The following is a 19,547-nucleotide window of genomic DNA, read 5'->3' on the forward strand; positions in this document are numbered from 1 at the left end:
TAATTAATTAATACCCCTTGGGGATTAATTACCCCCAAGGGCATTAATTACACCCTAATAGGATTAATTAATTACCCCCCATGGGCATTAATTACCCCCTCAGCATGATTAATTACCCCTAATAAGATTAATTACCCCAACAGGATTAATTAATTTCCCCATGGACATTAATTAGCCCCCAGCATAATTAATTACCCCAATAGGATTAATTAAGCCCCCAATAGAATTAATTAATCCCCTAGATTATTAATTACCCCCTGGGGATTAATTACCCTGATAATTAATTACCCCAGATAATTAATTACCCCAATGGGATTAATTAAGCTCCCAAGAAGGCTAATTACCCCCTGGGTATTAATTACTCCCTCCAGATAATTAATTACCCCAGATAATTAATTACCTCCCCAAATAATTAATCACCCCAGGTAATTAATCACCCCAATAAGATTAATAAGCTGTAATAGGATTAATTAGCCCCTAATAGGATTAATTAGCCCCTAATAGGATTAATTAAGTCCCCAGAAGATTTATTAGCCCCAGCAGGGGACTAATTACTCCCTCAGTTAATTAATTAGCCCTCCACTGATTAATTACCCTGTTAATTAATTATTCCTCTGTTAATTACCCCCTCCATTGATTAATTACCCCTCCATTGATTAATTAGCCTCTCCATTGATTACTCCTCCATTAATTAATCACTTGTCTATTGATTAATGACCCCATTAATTAATCACCCAATAATTAATGACCCAATAATTAATGGCCCCCCGTTAATTAATGACCCCATTAATTAATGACCCCAGCACGAGCCGCCATTTTCCCTTTATTTAAATGAGGCCCCGCCCCCCGCCCGCCCCAAAGCGGGGGGCGGGGCCGCGGGAGGCCCCGCCCCCCCGGGAGGTGACGTCACTTCTGCTTGGGGGGGGGCCTGGGGAGAGAGGGGCACCTCGGTCACGTGACTGCCCCCAGCGCCCCCCAGTCCATCCCAGTCCCCCCCAGTCCCTTCCCAGCCTCCTCCCAGTATAACCCAGTCTCCTCCCAGTCTGTCCCAATCCCTTGCGATCCCCTCCCAGTATATCCCAGTTTATCCCGATCCCCTCCCAGTCTGTCCCAGTCCCCTTCCAGTCCCTCCCAATCCCCTCCCAGTCTATCCCACTCCCTCCCAGCATATCCCAATCCCTCCCCAATATATCCCAATCCCCTCCCAGTCCATCCCAGTCCCCTCCCAGTCCCACCTGTAGACACCCACCACCATGGCATGGTCCCTCCCAATCCCCTCCCAGTCTGTCCCAGTCCCTCCTAACCCCTCCCAGTCCCTCCCAATCCCCTCCCAGTCCCTCCCAGTCCCACCTGTAGACGCCCACCACCACGGCGTGGTCCCTCCCAGTCCCCTCCTAACCCCTCCCAGTCCCTCCCAGCCTGCCCCAGTCTGTCCCAGTCCCTCCCAATCCCCTCCCAGTCCCACCTGTAGACGCCCACCACCACGGCGTGGTCCCTCCCAGTCCCCTCCTAACCCCTCCCAGTCCCTCCCAGCCTGTCCCAGTCTGTCCCAGTCCCTCCCAATCCCCTCCCAGTGCTCCCAGTCCCACCTGTAGACACCCACCACCACGGCGTGGTCCCTCCCAGTCCCCTCCTAACCCCTCCCAGTCCCTCCCAGCCTGTCCCAGTCCCTCCCAATCCCCTCCCAGTCCATCCCAGTCCCACCTGTAGACGCCCACCACCACGGCGTGGTCCCTCCCAGTCCCCTCCTAACCCCTCCCAGTCCCTCCCAGCCTGCCCCAGTCTGTCCCAGTCCCTCCCAATCCCCTCCCAGTCCCTCCCAGTCCCACCTGTAGACACCCACCACCACGGCGTGGTCCCTCCCAGCCTGTCCCAGTCCCTCCCAATCCCCTCCCAGTCCCTCCCAGTCCCACCTGTAGACGCCCACCACCACGGCGTGGTCCCTCCCAGTCCCCTCCTAACCCCTCCCAGTCCCTCCCAGCCTGTCCCAGTCCCTCCCAATCCCCTCCCAGTCTGTCCCAGTCCCTCCCAATCCCTCCCAGTCCCACCTGTAGACGCCCACCACCACGGCGTGGTCCCTCCCAGTCCCCTCCTAACCCCTCCCAGTCCCTCCCAGCCTGTCCCAGTCCCTCCCAATCCCCTCCCAGTCCATCCCAGTCCCTCCCAGTGCCCCCAGTCCCACCTGTAGACGCCCACCACCACGGCGTGGTCCCTCCCACTCCCCTCCTAACCCCTCCCAGTCCCTCCCAGCCTGTCCCAGTCCCTCCCAATCCCCTCCCAGTCCATCCCAGTCCCTCCCAGTCCCACCTGTAGACGCCCACCACCACGGCGTGGTCCCTCCCAGTCCCCTCCTAACCCCTCCCAGTCCCTCCCAGCCTGTCCCAGTCCCTCCCAATCCCCTCCCAGTCCATCCCAGTCCCTCCCAGTCCCACCTGTAGACGCCCACCACCACGGCGTGGTCCCTCTCGTAGGGCTCCAGCGTCAGCTGCTCCTGCGGCTTCATCTGCTCCCCCGTCATCTTCCTCACCTCCCCCGCGAAGACGGCCTCGGGCGCCGCCGTCGAGTCGATGCAGTTCGCCTGCCGCCCGCACTGGGCCTTACTGGGATGGACTGGGCCGGACTGGGCCCCGGCGCCCCGCCCACCACGGCTCCCTACTGCCTCCCAGAGGCCTGTTACTGGGTCACTCCTGGCTCCCAGTGCTCTGTTACTGGTCTTTACTGCTTCCCAGTTGCCTCTTACTGGCCCTTACCGGCTCCCAGTTGCCTCTTACTGGTTCCCAGTATCCCACTACTGGTCCTTACTGGCTCCCAGTATCCCACCACAGCTCCCTACTGCCTCCCAGGGGCCTGTTCCTGGGTCATTCCTGGCTCCCAGTGCTCTGTTACTGGTCTTTACTGCTTCCCAGTTGCCTCTTACTGGCTCCTACTTGTCTCTTACGGGTCCTTACTGGTTCCCAGTATCCCACTACTGGTCCTTACTGGTTCCCAGTATCCCACCACGGCTCCTTACTGGCTCCCAGGGGCCTGTTCCTGGGTCATTCCTGGCTCCCAGTGGCCTTTACTGGTCTTTACTGCTTCCCAGTTGCCTCCTACTGGCTCCTAGTTTTCTCTTACAGGTCCTTACTGGTTCCCAGTATCCCACTACTGGTCCTTACTGGTTCCCAGTATCCCACCATGGGCCTTTACTGCCTCCCAGGGGCCTGTTCCTGGGTCGTTCCTGGCTCCCAGTGCTCTGTTACTGGTCTTTACTGCTTCCCAGTTGCCTCTTACTGGCCCTTATTGGCTCCCAGTTGCCTCTTACTGGTTCCCAGTATCCCACTACTGGTCCTTACTGGTTCCCAGTATCCCACCACGGCTCCTTACTGGCTCCCAGGGGCCTGTTCCTGGGTCACTCCCGGCTCCCAGTGCTCTGTTACTGGTCTTTACTGCTTCCCAGTTGCCTCTTACTGGCCCTTACCGGCTCCCAGTTGCCTCTTACTGGTTCCCAGTATCCCACTACTGGTCCTTACTGGTACCCAGTATCCCACCACAGCTCCCTACTGCCTCCCAGGGGCCTGTTACTGGGTCACTCCTGGCTCCCAGTGCTCTGTTACTGGTCTTTACTGCTTCCCAGTTGCCTCTTACTGGCCCTTACCGGCTCCCAGTTGCCTCTTACTGGTTCCCAGTATCCCACTACTGGTCCTTACTGGTTCCCAGTATCCCACCACGGCTCCTTACTGGCTCCCAGGGGCCTGTTCCTGGGTCATTCCTGGCTCCCAGTGGCCTTTACTGGTCTTTACTGCTTCCCAGTTGCCTCCTACTGGCTCCTAGTTTTCTCTTACAGGTCCTTACTGGTTCCCAGTATCCCACTACTGGTCCTTACTGGTACCCAGTATCCCACCATGGGCCTTTACTGCCTCCCAGGGGCCTGTTACTGGGTCGTTCCTGGCTCCCAGTGCTCTGTTACTGGTCTTTACTGCTTCCCAGTTGCCTCTTACTGGCCCTTACCGGCTCCCAGTTGCCTCTTACTGGTTCCCAGTATCCCACTACTGGTCCTTACTGGCTCCCAGTATCCCACCACGCGTCTTTACTGGCTCCCAGGGGCCTGTTCCTGGGTCGTTCCTGGCTCCCAGTGCTCTGCTACTGGTCTTTACTGGTTCCCAGTTGCCTCTTACTGGCCTTTACTGGCTCCTAGTTGTCTCTTACTGGTTCCCCGAATCCCACTACTGGTCTTTACTGGTTCCCAGGGCCCCATTACTGGTCCTTACTGGTTCCCACTATCCTGTTACTGGTGCTTACTGCTGCCCAGTGGCCTGTTACTGGTGCTTACTGCTGCCCAGTGGCCTGTTACTGGTGCTTACTGGTTCCCAGTGGCCTGTTACTGGTGCTTACTGGTTCCCAGTGGCCTGTTAGTGGTTCCCAGTGGCCTGTTACTGGTCCTTACAGCTTCCCAGTGCCCTGCTACTGGTTCCTGTAACCCCGTTATGGCTCAGCGCTGGTTCCCAGCGCCGGGTACTGGTGCGTACTGGTGCATACTGGTTACCTTGATGGAGATGACAAAATGGCCGCCGTTGCGCAGGAAGTTGTGGGCGTTGAGGGCCACGATCCGCGTCTGGTCCGGCTGCGCCACGTCCGCGAAGATGACGTCCACCATGCCTGGGTGGGGGGCACCCCAAAATCAGGGGCACCCCAAAATCCCCCCGGGGGCACCCTGACCCCCCCCCAGCACCCAACAGCACCCACAACCCCCCTGAGATGCCTCCAGGCCTTCTCCCGGCCCCCAAACCCCCCTGAGGACCCCAAAATCTTCTCCTGGATCTTCTCAACACCCCAAATTCTCCTCGAGGACCCCAACATCACCTCAACACCCATCTTAGGTGCCCTCAGCACCCAACAGCACCCAAAAAACCCCCCCTGAGATGCCTCCAGGCCTTCTCCCGACCTCCAAACCCCCCTGAGGACCCCAAAATCTTCTCCTGGATCTTCTCGACACCCCACATTCTCCTCGAGGACCCCCAACTTCTTCTCCAGGTCCCTCACAGCACCCCCAAACCCACCTGAGATGCCCTCAGCACCCAACAGCACCCAAAAAACCTCCATCAGATGCCTCCAGGTGCCTCCAGACCTTCTCCCAACCCCCAAACCTCCCTGAGGACCCCAAAATCTTCTCCTGCATCTTCTCAACACCCCATATTCTCCTCGAGGACCCCAAAATCACCTCAACACCCATCTTAGGTGCCCTCAGCACCCAACAGCACCCAAAAAACTTCCATCAGATGCCTCCAGGCCTTCTCCCAACCTCCAAACCCCCCTGAGGACCCCAAAATCTTCTCCTGGATCTTCTCAACACCCCAAATTCTCCTCGAGGACCCCAACATCACCTCAACACCCATCTTAGGTGCCCTCAGCACCCAACAGCACCCAAAAAAACCCCCCCGAGATGCCTCCAGGCCTTCTCCCAACCTCCAAACCCCCTTGAGGACCCCAAAATCTTCTCCTCGACCTTCTCAACACCCCACATTCTCCTCGAGGACCCCCAACTTCTTCTCCAGGTCCCTCACAGCACCCCCAAACCCACCTGAGATGCCCTCAGCACCCAAAACCCCCCCTGAGATGCCTCCAGGCCTTCTCCCAACCCCCAAACCCCCCCTGAAGACCCCCCAAATCTTCTCCTGGACCTCCTCAAGCCCCCCAAGTTCTTCTCCAGGAGCCCCAAGCCCCCCTGGCCCCGCCCCCCGCCCCGACTGACCAATGAGCATGCGGTATTTGTGGGGGTGCCGGGCGTCCTCGATGACGGGGATGACGTTGGTGCGTTTCTTGGCGACGTTGATGAGGTCACGGCCCGAGCGATGGGAGAATTCCACGGCGTAGACCAGGCCCTCCTGGGGACGGGGAGGTCACCCCACCGCCCAGGGGGACATCGGGGGTCCCCAGGGTGGGGACACCTCCGGGGGCATGGAGCCACCACCCATGGGGACATCCCTGAGGTCCCCAACGTGGGGACACCTCCGGGGACATGGTGCCACCACCCATGAGGACATCCCTGAGGTCCCCAAGGTGGATAAGACCTCCAAGGACATGGAGCCACCACCCATGGGGACGTCGGGGCATCCCCAAGGTGGGGACACCTCTGGGGACATGGAGCCACCACCCATGGGGACATCCCTGAGGTCCCCAAGGTGGAGAAAACCTCCAAGGACATGGAGCCACCACCCATGGGGATGTCCCTAACGGAGATGCCACCTCCAAGCTGTCCCCAAGGGGCTCATGACCCCCCGGTGACGTCCCCAAGGGGCTCCCAGTGCCACCCCACGTCCCCTTGTCCCACGGTGACGTCCCGAAAGGCCCTCAAGGATGTCCCCAAGTAGACGCAGATGCCACCTCCAGGTTGTCCCCAAGGCGTTGATGACCTCAAGTCGCGTCCCCTCACCCCAGGGCCCCATGGTGACGTCCCCAAGGCCGGGGTGGCCCCGCGCCCTTACCGGTCCCACGATGTCGGAGACGTGTGACACCGTTGTCCCCGAGGCGGCGCCCAGGTACAGGACCTTGGTCCCCGGCCGGATGTGGATCTGGTCGATGCCGCCCAAGATGGCCGCCGCCAGCTTGGAGCGGAAGGGGTTCCAGGCGCGGTACTCCACCTTGGTGTCACCGTCCTGGGGACAGGGACACGTGGGGACGTGTCACCCCCCTGCTAGGACACCCCATGGGCACCCACAGCTGCCCAGTGCCACCTCCCAGTGCTCCCAGTATGGAGCTTGAGAAGGTCTTACTGGGACCTTGAGAAGGTCCTGGTGGTGCCCTCAACCTTGGTGGCACCACCATGGGGACAGGGACACGTGGGGACGCGTCACCCCCCCGCTGGGATACCCCATGGGCACCCACAGCTGCCCAGTGCCACCAGTGCCACCTCCCAGTGCTCCCAGTATGGAGCTTGAGAAGGTCCTGGTGGGACCTTCAGAAGATCCTGGAGGTGCCCTCAGCCTTGGTGGCACCACCATGGGGACAAGGACACGTGGGGACATGTCACCCCCCCACTGGGACGTCCTATGGGTGCCTACACCCTCCCAGTGCTACCAGTGCCACCTCCCAGTGCTCCCAGTATGGAGCTTGAGAAGGTTCTAGTGGTGTACTCCACTTCTCCCAGTTACCCCCAGCGCCCTCCCAGTGCCACCAATTCCTTTCCAAGTTCCCCCGCATCCCTCCCGGTTCTCTCCCAGTTCTCCCCAGTCCCTCCTCGCCCGCTCCCAGTTCCCCCCACGTCCTTCCCAGTTATCCCTACTCCCCTCCCAGTGCCTCCCAGTCGTCGCCCAGTGCCTCCCAGTATCTCCTGACTTCCCCAATTCCCTCCTAGTGCTTCCTTACACCCTCCCAGTTGCCGCCAGGTCCTTCCCAGTTACCCCCAGTCCCCTCCCAACCGTCTCCCAGTATACCCCAGTATCTCCTGGCCTCCCCTACTTCCCTCCCAGTCCCTCTTTACCCCCTCCCAATTGCCCCCAGTCCCTCCCAGTTACCTCCAGTGCCCTCCCAGTGCTTCCTAACCTTCTCTACTTCCCTCCCAGTGACCCCCAGTCCCCTCCCAGTAGCTCCCAGTCCCTCCCAGTAGCTCCTAACCTTTTCTGCTTCCCTCCCAGTGACTTCCAGTTGCTCTTTACCCTCTCCCAGTGGTTCCCAGTCCCTCCTTACCCCCTCCCCATTGCCCACAGGTCCCTCCCAGTTACCCCCAGTCCCCTCCCAGTGCCTCCCAGTCTTTCCTTGCTCCTCCCAATTGCCCCCAGTCCCTCCCAGTTACCCCCAATCCCCTCCCAGTGCCTCCTAACCTCCTCTACTTCTGCCTCACTCCCTCTTTATCTCATCCCAGTGGCTCCCAGTCCCTCCCAGTGCCTCCTTACCCCCTCCCAGTGGCTCCCAGTCTCTCCTTACCCCCTCCCCATTGCCCACAGGTCCCTCCCAGTGACACCCAGTCCCCTCCCAGTAGCTCCTAACCTCCCCTACTTCCCTCCCACTCCCTCCTAGTGCCTCCTTACCCCCTCCCAGTGGCTCCCAGTCCCTCCTTACCCCCTCCCCATTGCCCGCAGCTCCCTCCCAGTGACCCCCAGTCCCCTCCCAGTCCCTCCCAGTAGCTCCCAGTACCTCAACGGAGATCCTCTTCTCCCCGTAGACCGACTCCCCCGGCACCAGGTTGCGGGTGACCAGGGCGTCCTCCTTCCCCCGGCAGATGAACACCCCTGCAGCAGGGACCCACGGCTGCCCCACGGCGGCACCCAACACCCCCCAACTGCCCCATGGCGCCCCCCAACTGCCCCATAGCCCCCCCAACTGCCCCCCCCAGTGCCCCATAGCCCCCCCAGTGCCCCTCAACTGCCCCATAGCCCCCCCACCTGCCCCACGGGACCCCCAAATGCCCCCCAGTACCCCATAGCACCCCCCAACTACCCCATGGGACCCCCAAATGCCCCCCCAGGACCCCCAAGTGCCCCCCCAGGACCCCCCAAGTGCCCCCCCAACTGCCCCATAGCCCCCCCAGTGCCCCCCAAGTGCCCCATGGGACCCCCAAGTGCCCCCCCCAGTGCCCCCAAGTGCCCCATAGCCCCCCCCAAATGCCTCCCAACTGCCCCAGGGGACCCCCAAGTGCCCCCCCAGTACCCCCAAGTGCCCCATAGCCCCCCCAAGTGCCCCCCCAGTGCCCCACAGGCCCCCCCAGTGCCCCACGGGCCCCCCCAGTGCCCCCCAGTTGCCCCACCTTCGTGCCGATGGGGCTCCACCGTCACCTTCTTGCCCCCCTTGAAGCCGCCGCGGCCCCCCCGGCCCCCGCCCCTCCCCCCCCGGGGGGGGCCTCCTCGGCCCCGCCCCCCGAAGGCTCCGCCCCCCCGGGAGCCCCCCCGGGGCTGGAAGGAGCCGCCTGTGGGGAGAGGAACTGGGGTTACTGGGGGGCACTGGGAGGGGCTGGAAGGGGCTGGGAGGGGGACTGGGGTTACTGGGGGGCACTGGGAGGAACTGGGAGGGGGACTGGGGGGCACTGGGAGGGACTGGGAGGGGGACTGGGGGGCACTGGGAGGGGGACTGGGGGGGGACTGGGGTTACTGGGGGGCACTAGGAGGGGGACTGGGGGGGGCTGGGAGGGACTGGGAGGGGTACTGGGGTTACTGGGGGGGGCTGGGAGAGACTGGGAGAGGGACTGGGGTTACTGGGGGGGGGCTGAGAGGAACTGGGAGGGGACTGGGGGCACTGGGAGGGACAGGGAGAGGACTGGAAGGGGACTGGCGGCACTGGAAGGGACTGGGAGGGGGACACTGGGAGCACTGGGAGGGACCGAGAGGGGGACTGGGGTTACTGGGAGGGAGTGGAAAGAGGACTGGGGGCACTGGGAAGAACTGGGGGGGTGGGAGGAACTGGGGGGGACTGGGGGAGACACTGGGGTCACTGGGAAGGACTGGGAGGGGGACTGGGAGGGACGGGGAGGAGGACCAGGGTTACTGGGAGGGTACTGGGAGCAGGGCTGGGCATACTGGGAGGAACAGGGACAGGAACTGGGGTTACTGGGAGGGACTGGGACTGCTCGGAGGGACACTAGGATGGGAACTGGGCATATTGGAAGAAACTGGGAAGGAAACTTGGGTTACTGGGAGGGACTGGGCTTACTGGGAGAGGCTGGGGAGGGCACTGGAGGGGACTGGGAGTGCTGGGGGAGGCACTGGAGGGGAACTGGGCATACTGGAACTATACTGGGGGGAGAGTGAGCATGCTGGGGGTGGGGCAAAAAAGTAACTGAGTATACTGGTGGGGAACTGGTCAGGCTGGGGGGGAAACAGGGGAAAACTGGGCAGAGTGGGAAAGAACTGGGGCTCCCAGTACAGGCAGGAGTGGCCTTACTGGGAGCACTGGGAGGGACTGGACTCACCTCGGCCCCCCCGGAAGCCGCCGCGGCCACCGCGCCCCCCCCGGGGGCTGAACCCTGCCAGAAACCGGCATCAGACTGGGGCAACTGGGAGCACTGGGGCAGACTGGGATGGCTGCAGGAGGCTCCCAGTACCTGCCCAGTAACACCCCACAGACTCCCAGTTGCCCCCCACAGGCTCCCAGTGTTCCCAGTTTGGCTTGACCACCCCACACATCCCTCCCGCTCACCCCCCAACTCATCCCAGTTGCTCCCCAGTCTATCCCAGTTACCACCCAGTATCGCCTCATTTCTCGCAGTTACCCCCCATGCCTTCCCAGTCCCCCCCAGTCCCATCCCAGTGCTCCCCAGTCCCCCCCAATCCCATCCCAGTCACCTCTCAGCACCCCCAATGCCTCCCAGTTACCCCCAGCCCCCCCAATCCCCTCCCAGGAACCCCCAGTCTCTCCCAGTTACCCAAACAGTCCCCCCCAGTCCTCTCCCAGTTATCCCCCGCTCCTCTCCCAATCCACTCCAGTCTTTCCCAGTGCCCCCCAATCCTCTCCCAGTAATCCCCAGTCCCTCCCAGTAACTCCCAGTCCCTCCCCCAGTCCCATCCCAATAACCCCCAATCCTGTCCCAGTAACCCCCAGTCCCTTCAATCCTCTCCCAGTCTCCCTAATCCCTTCCCAGTCCCCCCACTCCCCTCCCAGTTACCCCCAGTCCCCCCCAATCCCTTCCCAGTCCCCCAATCCTCTCTCAATACATCCCAGTCCCTCCCAGTAACCCCCAGTCCCCCCAATCCCCTCCCAGTCCCTCCCAGTAACCCCCAGTCCCCTCCCAGTAACCCCCAGTCCCCCCAATCCCCTTCCAGTAACCGCCAATCCTCTCCCAGTAACCCCCAGTCCCCCCCAATCCTCTCCCAGTAACCTCCAGTCACTCCCAGTAACCCCCAGTCCCTCCAACCCCCTCCCAGTAACACCCAATCTTCTCCCAGTAACCCCCAGTCCCCCTAATCCCTTCCCACTAACCCCCAGTCCCCCCCAATCCCCTCCCAGTAATCCCCAATCCTCTCCCAATCCCTCCCAGTGCCCCCCAATCCCCTCCCAGTAACCCCCAGTCCCTTCCAATCCTGTCCCAGTAACCCCCAGTCCCTCCCAGTAACCCCCAGTCCCTCCCGATCCTGTCCCAGTAACCCCCAGTCCCTCCCAGTAACGCCCAGTCCCTCCCAGTAACGCCCAGTCCCTCCCAATCCCCTCCCAGTAACCCCCAGGCCTTTCCAATCCTGTCCCAGTAACCCCCAGTCCCTCCCAGTAACCCCCAGTCCCTCCCGATCCTGTCCCAGTAACCCCCAGTCCCTCCCAGTAACCCCCAGTCCCTCCCGATCCTGTCCCAGTAACCCCCAGTCCCTCCCAGTAACCTCCAGTCCCCCCCATACCCTCCCAGTCCCCCCCAATCCCCTCCCAGTAACCCCCAATCCCCTCCCAGTGCCTCCCAGTTACCCCAGTCCGCACCTGGCCTCATCCCGCCGCTGCTGCTCCACGCGGGGACGCACGCGCCTCTCCCTCTCTCTCACCCCCGGAACCGGAAGCCCCGCCCGCCGGCCCCGCCCCTTCCCGGGCGCGGCGCACGCGCCTTCCGCCCGCCCGGCGTCACGGCCCCGCCCCAGGCCGGGCGGAAGTGACCGCGGAGGGCGGGAGCGGCAGCGGCTCCCCCGGGTCCTAGCGCCCGCCCGCGGCCCCCGAACAGGACCGGGGGGGGCCGCGGGGATTTGGGGACAGAAATGGGGATTTTGGGGGTCCTAGGGGGGATTTGGGAGGCTCCTGAGGGGAATTTGGGGAGAGAAATGGGGGTTTCGGGGGTCCTGGGGGGATTGGGGGGCTCCTGAGGAGGATTTGGGGAGAGAAATGGGGATTTTGGGGGTCCTGGGGGGGATTTGGGGGCTTCTGAGGGGGATTTGGGGAGAGAAATGGGGATTTTGGGGGGGCCTGGGGGGATTTGGGGACATAAATGGGGATTTGGGGGGTTCTGGGGGGGATTTGGGGACAGAAATGGGGATTTCGGGGGTCCTGGGGGGGATTTGGGGAGAGAAATGGGGGGTTTGGGGTGTACTGGGGGGCATTTGGGGGTCCTGAGGGGGATTTGGGGAGAAAAATGCAGATTTTGGAGGTCCTGGGGGATTTTGGGGGTCCTGGGGAGGATTTGGGGAGAGAAATGGGGATTTTCGGGGTCCTGGGGGGATTTGGGGGCTCCTGAGGGGGATTTGGGGAGAGAAAGGGGGATTTGGGGGCTTCTGAGGGGGATTTGGGGAGAGAAATGGGGATTTTGGGGTGGCCTGGGGGGATTTGGGGGCTTCTGAGGGGGATTTGGGGACAGAAATGGGGGTTTTGGGGGTCCTGGGGGGATTTGGGGAGAGAAATGGGGATTTTGGGGGGATTGGGGGGCTCCTGAGGGGGATTTGGGGAGAGAAATGGGGATTTGGGGGGTCCTGGGGGGATTGGGGGGCTTCTGAGGGGGATTTGGGGACAGAAACGGGGATTTTGGGGGGTCTTGGGGTCATTTTGGGGGTCCTGAGGGGGATTTGGGGATAGAAATGGGGATTTTGGGGGGTCTTGGGGTCATTTTGGGGGCTCCTGAGTGGGATTTGGGGACAGAAATGGGGATTTTGGAGGGGCTGGCGGGATTTTAGGGGGTCCGGGAGGATTTGGGGACAGAAATGGGAATTTTGGGGCTCCTGAGGGGGATTTGGGGACAGAAATAGGGATTTTGGGGGTCCGGGGGGGGATTTGGGGAGAGAAATGGGGATTTGGGGGGTCCTGAGGGGGATTTGGGGACAGAAATAGGGATTTTGGGGGTCCGGGGGGGGATTTGGGGAGAGAAATGGGGATTTGGGGGGTCCTGAGGGAGATTTGGGGAGAAAAATGGGGATTTCGGCGGTCCTGGGTGGGATTTGGGGACAGAAATGGGCGTTTTGAGGGTCCTGGGGGGGATTTGGGGACAGAAACGGGGATTTTGGGGGTCCGGGGGGGGATTTGGGGACAGAAATGGAGTTTTGGGGGTCCTGAGGGGGATTTGGGGACAGAAACGGGGATTTTGGGGGTCCGGGGGGGGATTTGGGGACAGAAATGGAGTTTTGGGGGTCCTGAGGGGGATTTGGGGAGAGAAATGGGGATTTCGGGGGTCCTGGGGGCCTTTTCGGGCCATCTAGGGGGGCCCTGGGGGATATTTTGGGGTTATTTGGGGGGGCTGAGGGGTATTTTAGGGCACGAGGATGCTGCTAACGCCAAATGTGGGGTCCTGGAAGCGTTTTGGGGCCATTTCGGGGCGTTTTGGGGCCGTTTTGGGGTATTTTGGGACAGGGCCCGGGTCCTCCCGCCGCTGGGCGACGCTCAGTCCTCCCACCTCCTCTCTATCGCCGCCGGAGTCCTCCGAGCGCCGGCCCCCGCCCTCCGGCTGAGGCGCTCCACCCGCCGCGTCTCGGTGGTTCCTCCCCTTCGGTTCCTTAAGGGAGAGTGCGTCATTTCCGGCGGCGCGCTGCGTTTCCGCTGCGTCTCGTTGGTTCCGGCGGGAGGGCGGCGGCGGTGAAAGTCACTTTGAGGGGAGTCGGCGGCAGCCGGTGAGGGGGGGAACTGGGAGGGCACTGGGGGGTTACTGGGAGCGCTGGGAGGGCACTGGGGGGGAACTGGGAGGAGTGGGGGGTTACTGGGTGCACTGGGCGGGCACTGGGGGTTACTGGGAGCGCTACGGGGGTTACTGAGGGCACGGGGGGGGGAACTGGGAGCACTGGGGGGTTACTGGGGTGTTACGGGGAGCACTGGGGGGGAGCTGGGGGGTTACTGGGAGCACTGGGGGGGAACTGGGAGGGAACTGGGCGGGCACTGGGGGTTACTGGGGGGACTGGGAGAGCACTAGGGTTACTGGGAGCACTGGGGGTTACTGGCAGGACTGGGGGGGCTCTGGAGGGTTACTGGGAGGGCATGGAGGGGTTACTGGGAGCACTGGAGGGGCACTGGGAGCCCCCCCCCAACCCTCTCAGCCCCTCCCCTTCCATGGATCCTGCTCCTCCCCCCCCATTATCGGCCCCTAATTAGGGAGGGGGAGGGGCTAATTAGCCCTATTAATGATCCTCATTAATTGGCCCCCCATTCCCAGTGGGATTAATTACCCCCAGGGGGTATTAATTAGTCGTGGGGGGGTATTAATTAGTCATTGGGGGGTATTACTTAGTCTTGAGGGGGTGTTATTAGTGCTGGGGGGTTCTTAATTAGTCCTGAGGTTTAATTACTCTGTTAATTACTCTATTAATTGCCTTATTAATTACCCCCCTATCATCAATGCTCCTTTACTGCCACCTTACTGGGGGGGATTAATTAGTTGGGGGGGGGTAATTATTCCCAGGGTGCCTTAATTAGTCCTGGGGGTTGCTAATTAGTCCTGGGGGCTAATTACCTTGTTAATTAGCTGCTAATTACCCTTTTAATTAGCCCCCGGGGTGCCTCCCACCCCCTCTCCATTACCACATCCCCGTTGCTATCCCCTTTCTTACTTTCCATGATGATTAATTATTCATTAGAAGTCTTAATTTTTCTGGGGGGGTTAATTATTCCTAAGGGCTTATTAATTAGCTTGAAATAAATTAATTATCCTATTAATTACCCTATTAATTAGCCCCGAGGGTGCCTCCCACCCCAAACTCCCCCTCCATTACCATTGCTCCATTACGATCTCCTTTCTTATGCCTGGTGGGGGGGCTAATTAATCCCGGGGAGGGGCTAATTAATCCCGGGGGGGCTAATTAATCCCGGGGAGGGGCTAATTAATCCTGAGAGGGTATTAATTAATTTGAGAATTATTAATTAGCCTGCTAATTACCCCCCCACGTGCTCTCCTTGCTCCGTTACCATCCGCTTTCTCACTTCTGGAACCCAATTAATTATTTCCAGGGGGGTTAATTAGCCCCGGGGTGGGGGTTAATTAGCCCGGGGGGGTTAATTAGCCCTCGGGGGGGTTAATTAGCCATTAATTAGCCCGTTAATCGCCCCAGCCATGGCGGAGGACATCAAGACCAAGCTGGAGCGCTACAAGACGGCGCCGTTCGACAGCCGCTTCCCCAACCAGAACCAGACCAAGAACTGCTGGCAGAACTACCTGGGTGCGCCCCGCCGTCCCCTCTGTCCCCTCCTGTCCCCTCTGTCCCCTCCCAGCCACCAGGGTCCCCTCCCGGCCCCTCCTGTCCCCTTGTGTCCCCTCCTGGCCACCAGGGTCCCCTCCCGGCCCCTCCTGGCCCCTCCCAGCCACCAGGGTCCCCCTCCTGTCCCTTCCCATCCCCTCCCAGCCACCAGGGTCCCTCTCCTGTCCCTTCCCGTCCCCTCCTGGCCACCAGGGTCCCCTCCTGTCTCCTCTGTCCCCTCCCGTCCCCTCCCGGCCACCAGGGTCCCCTCCCATCCCCTCCTGTCCCCTCCTGTCCCCTGCCAGCCACCAGGGTCCCCTCCCGTCCCCTCCTGTCCCCTCCTGGCCACCAGGGTCCCCTCCCGTCCCCTCCTGTCCCCTTCTGTCCCCTTTCGGCCACCAGGGTCCCCTCCTGGCCACCAAGGTCCCCTCCTGTCCTCTCCCGGCCACCAGCAGCCCCCCCGTCCCCCTCTGTCCTCCTTGTGTCCCCTACCATCCCCTCCCGGCCACCAAGGTCCCCTTGTGTCCCCTCTTGGTCACCAGGGTCCCCTCATGTCCCCTTCTGTCCCCTCCCGGCCACCAGGGTCCCCTTGTGTCCCCTCCTATCCCCTCTTGGCCACCAGGGTCCCCTCCCATCCTCTCCTGTCCCCTCCCAGCCACCAGGGTCCTCTCCCGTCCCCTCGTGTCCACACTTGGCCACCAGGGTCCCCTCCCGTCCCCTCCCATCCCCTTCTGTTCCCTTTTGGCCACCAGGGTCCCCTCCTGGCCACCAGGGTCCCCTCCTGTCCTCTCCCGGCCACCAGCAGCCCCCCCGTCCCCCTCTGTCCTCCTTGTGTCCCCTACCATCCCCTCCCGGCCACCAAGGTCCCCTTGTGTCCCCTCTTGGTCACCAGGGTCCCCTTGTGTCCCCTTCTGTCCCCTCCCGGCCACCAGCAGCCCCCCTGTCCCTTCCCAACGCCTGTATCCCCTCCTGTTCCCCTCCTGTCCCCTTGTGTCCTCCTCTGTCCCCTCCTGGCCACCAGGGTCCCTTCCTGTCCCTTCCTGTCCCCTCCTGTCCCTCACGTCCCCTCTGTCCCCTCCCCAGATGTCGGGGTCCCCTCGTGTCCCCTCTGTCCCCTGACGTCCCCTCTGTCCCCTCCCCAGACTTCCACCGCTGCGAGAAGGCGATGGCGGCCAAGGGGGCGGACGCCGCCCCCTGCCAGTGGTACTACCGCGTCTACAAGTCCCTCTGCCCCACCTCCTGGGTGAGTGCCACCTCCCCGCCACCGCCCTGTCCCCACGGCGTCCCCATGCTGTCCCCATGGTCCTCGGGTCCCTCTCGGGTCCCCCACGGTGTCCCCATGCTCCTCAGGTCCCTCTCGTGTCCCCCAGGGTGTCCCCATGGTCCTCAGGTCCCTCTCAGGTTCTCCTCGGGTCCCCCATGGTGTCCCCATGGTCCTCAGGTCCCCCATGATGTCCCCACAATGTCCCCATGGTCCTCGGGTCCCTCTTGGGTCCCCCATGGTGTCCCCATGGTTCTCAGGTCCCTCTCGGGTCCTTCTCAGGTCCCCCACGGTGTCCCCATGGTCCTCGGGTCCCCTACAGTGTCCCCATGGTCCTTGGGTTCCCCATGATGTCCCCATGATGTCCCTATGGTCCTCAGGTCCCTCTTGGGTCCCTCTTGGGTCCCCCACGGTGTCCCCATGGTTCTTGGGTCCCCCACAGTGTCCCCATGGTCTTCAGGTCTCCCATGATGTCCCCACGATGTCCCCATGGTCCTCAGGTTCCTCTCTGGTCCCCCACGGTGTCCCCATGGTCCTCAGGTCCCCCATGATGTCCCCACGACGTCCCCATGGTCCCCAGGTCCCTCTCTGGTCCCCCATGGTGTCCCCATGGTCCTCAGGTCCTTCTCAGGTCCTTCTCGGGTCCCCCACAGTGTCCCCATGGTCCTCAGGTCCCCCATGATGTCCCCACAATGTCCCCATGGTCCTCAGGTCCCTCTCGGGTCCCCCATGGCATCCCCATGGTCCTCAGGTCCCCTACAGTGTCCCCAGGGTGTCCCCATGGCCCTCACGGTCCCCACGATGTCCCCATGGTCCTTGGGTTCCTCTCGGTGTCCCCACGGTCCTTGAGTCTCTCTCAGGTCACCCCTGGTGTCCCCCTGGTGTCCCCATGGTCTTTGGGTCCCCCACGGTGTCCCCATGGGTGTCCCCATGGTCCTTGGGTCCCTTCCAGGTCCCCCACGGTGTCCCCATGGTGTCCCCGTGGCCCTCAAGGTCCCCATGGTGTCACCATGTCCCTCATGGCATCACTGTGGTCCCTCATGGTGTCACCAAGTCCCTCACGGTGTCCCCCGTGGTGTCACCGTGGTTCCGGTGTCCCCCGTGGTGTCACCGTGGTCCCTGTGCCCCCCATGGTGTCACCGTGTCCCCCGTGGTGTCACCGTGGTCCCTGTGCCCCCCGTGGTGTCACCGTGTCCCCTGTGGTGTCACCGTGGTCCCTGTGCCCCCCGTGGTGTCACCAAATCGCCATGGTGTTATCTAGTCCATGATGTCACCGTAGCTCTTGAGTCCTCCATGGTGTCACCACATCTCCCATGACATCACCGTGTCCCCCGTGGTGTCACCACGTCCCCCCGGCATCACTGCGGTCACCGTGTCCCCCGTGGTGTCCCTATGCTCCTTGTGTCCCCCATGCTGTCACCATGTTCCCTATGGTGGTACCGCGCCCTCCGCGATGTCACACGTCCCCCGTGGCGTCACCGCCACCCCCGTGATGTCACCGCCCTGGCGTCCCCTCACGCTGTCGCCGTGTCACCCCGCAGGTGACAACGTGGGACGAGTACCGCGCGGAGGGGACCTTCCCTGGCAAGATCTGAGCGTCGCCCGCCTCCCCCCGGGGAGGGGACATCGCTGTCACCCGGGGCGGGGAGGTGACACGGCCATCGCCTGGTGGGGGAGGGGCCACGCGGCTGTCACCGGGGTGGGGGAGGGGACAGCGCCGTCACCGGGGGTGGCGGCACAGCCAATAAAGGGTTAAACTGGTGGTGGGTATGGTTTTTACTGGGGGGGGGGGGGGTGTGACCCAAGGGTGGGGACACTTGGGTCCCCTCCCGGACGCCCGGGTCCCCTGGGGGGGGGGGAGGGGACAGATCAGAGACCCCGCCCAAAGCTGGAAGGAGAACGGTTTTATTAATTAAAAGGTGGGGGGAGGGGGATGGGGACAACGTCACCCACCCGGGTCCCCTCCCGGCCACCCGGGTCCCCTCCGGGTGCTCCCTGGGGCCAGAGGCGCTACGGGACCAAGGGGACCCCGGGGAGGGGGAGGGGCAGGATCTGGCCCACGGCGTCCCCAGGGCCCAGCAGGGCGTGGCCCAGGCCCCGCAGCGGCAGCGCTCCCAGCAGCTGGCCTGGGGGAGGACACGGCGTCAGGGTCTCCCCGTCCGTCCCACCTTCTCCCTGTCCATCCCACCGTCTCCCCGTCCGTCCCACCGTCTCCCCGTCCCACCATCTCCCCGTCCCACCATCTCCCCATCCCACCATCTCCCCGTCCCACCATCCATCCTCCCATTTCTTCACCCATAGCTCCTTCTCTCCCTCCTCTTGCATCTCCCCGGCCACCTCCAGTGGTTTCTCCATCCATCTCCAGTGGTTTCTCCATCCATACGTCCAACCTCAATGGTTTCTCCATCCATCTCCAGTGGTTTCTCCATCCATCTGTCCAACCTCAATGGTTTCTCCATCCATCTCCAGTGGTTTCTCCATCCATACGTCCAACCTCAATGGTTTCTCCATCCATACGTCCAACCTCAATGGTTTCTCCATCCATCTCCAGTGGTTTCTCCATCCGTACATCTTCAGTCGTTTCTTGATCCATCTTCAAGGGTTTCTCTATATTCATCCATCCATCGTCAATGGTTTCTTCATCCATCCATCTTCAGTGCTTTCTCCATCTCCAGTGGTTTCTCCATCCGTCTCTCTGTCCATCCGTCCATCTCCTACGGTTTCTTCACCCATCTTCAATATGTCCAACCTCAATGGTTTCTCCATCCATCTCCAGTGGTTTCTCCATCCATCTGTCCAACCTCAATGGTTTCTCCATCCATACGTCCAACCTCAATGGTTTCTCCATCCACCTCCAGTGGTTTCTCCATCCATACGTCCAACCTCAATGGTTTCTCCATCCATCTCCAGTGGTTTCTCCATCCATACCTCCAACCTCAGTGGTTTCTCCATCCATCTTCAGTGGTTTCTCCATCCATACGTCCAACCTCAATGGTTTCTCCATCCATCTCCAGTGGTTTCTCCATCCATCTCCAGTGGTTTCTCCATCCATCTGTCCAACCTCAATGGTTTCTCCATCCATACGTCCAACCTCAGTGGTTTCTCCATCCATCTCCAGTGGTTTCTCCATCCATCTTCAGTGGTTTCTCCATCCATACGTCCAACCTCAATGGTTTCTCCATCCATCTCCAGTGGTTTCTCCATCCATACGTCCAACCTCAATGGTTTCTCCATCCATACGTCCAACCTCAGTGGTTTCTCCA

The 19,547-nt window shown here is 61.7% G+C and overlaps 2 protein-coding genes across 2 annotated transcripts; one reads left to right on the forward strand and one right to left on the reverse strand.

The window, feature by feature from the left end:
- Positions 1–862: 862 nt before the first annotated feature.
- Positions 863–11,423, reverse strand: LOC309604242 (rRNA 2'-O-methyltransferase fibrillarin-like). Its single transcript, XM_082339170.1, has 9 exons — positions 11,368–11,423; positions 9,878–9,931; positions 8,720–8,878; positions 8,110–8,204; positions 6,462–6,632; positions 5,729–5,861; positions 4,523–4,635; positions 2,433–2,578; positions 863–928 (listed from the first exon to the last, which is right to left on the reverse strand). Exons 1-9 carry the CDS (start codon positions 11,375–11,377, stop codon positions 907–909), a joined length of 903 nt encoding a protein of 300 aa, XP_082195296.1. The 5' UTR covers positions 11,378–11,423; the 3' UTR covers positions 863–906.
- A 1,898-nt stretch (positions 11,424–13,321) lies between these two features.
- On the forward strand, positions 13,322–17,984 carry LOC309604243 (cytochrome c oxidase subunit 6B1). The gene is made up of 4 exons (XM_082339171.1): positions 13,322–13,469; positions 14,898–15,005; positions 16,166–16,266; positions 17,826–17,984. Exons 2-4 carry the CDS (start codon positions 14,900–14,902, stop codon positions 17,877–17,879), a joined length of 261 nt encoding a protein of 86 aa, XP_082195297.1. The 5' UTR covers positions 13,322–13,469; positions 14,898–14,899; the 3' UTR covers positions 17,880–17,984.
- The last annotated feature ends 1,563 nt before the right edge of the window (positions 17,985–19,547 follow it).

Source organism: Platalea leucorodia, assembly GCF_965183815.1.
Source record: "Platalea leucorodia genome assembly, contig: HAP1_HAP1_SCAFFOLD_506, whole genome shotgun sequence".
Lineage (NCBI taxonomy): Eukaryota > Metazoa > Chordata > Aves > Pelecaniformes > Threskiornithidae > Platalea > Platalea leucorodia.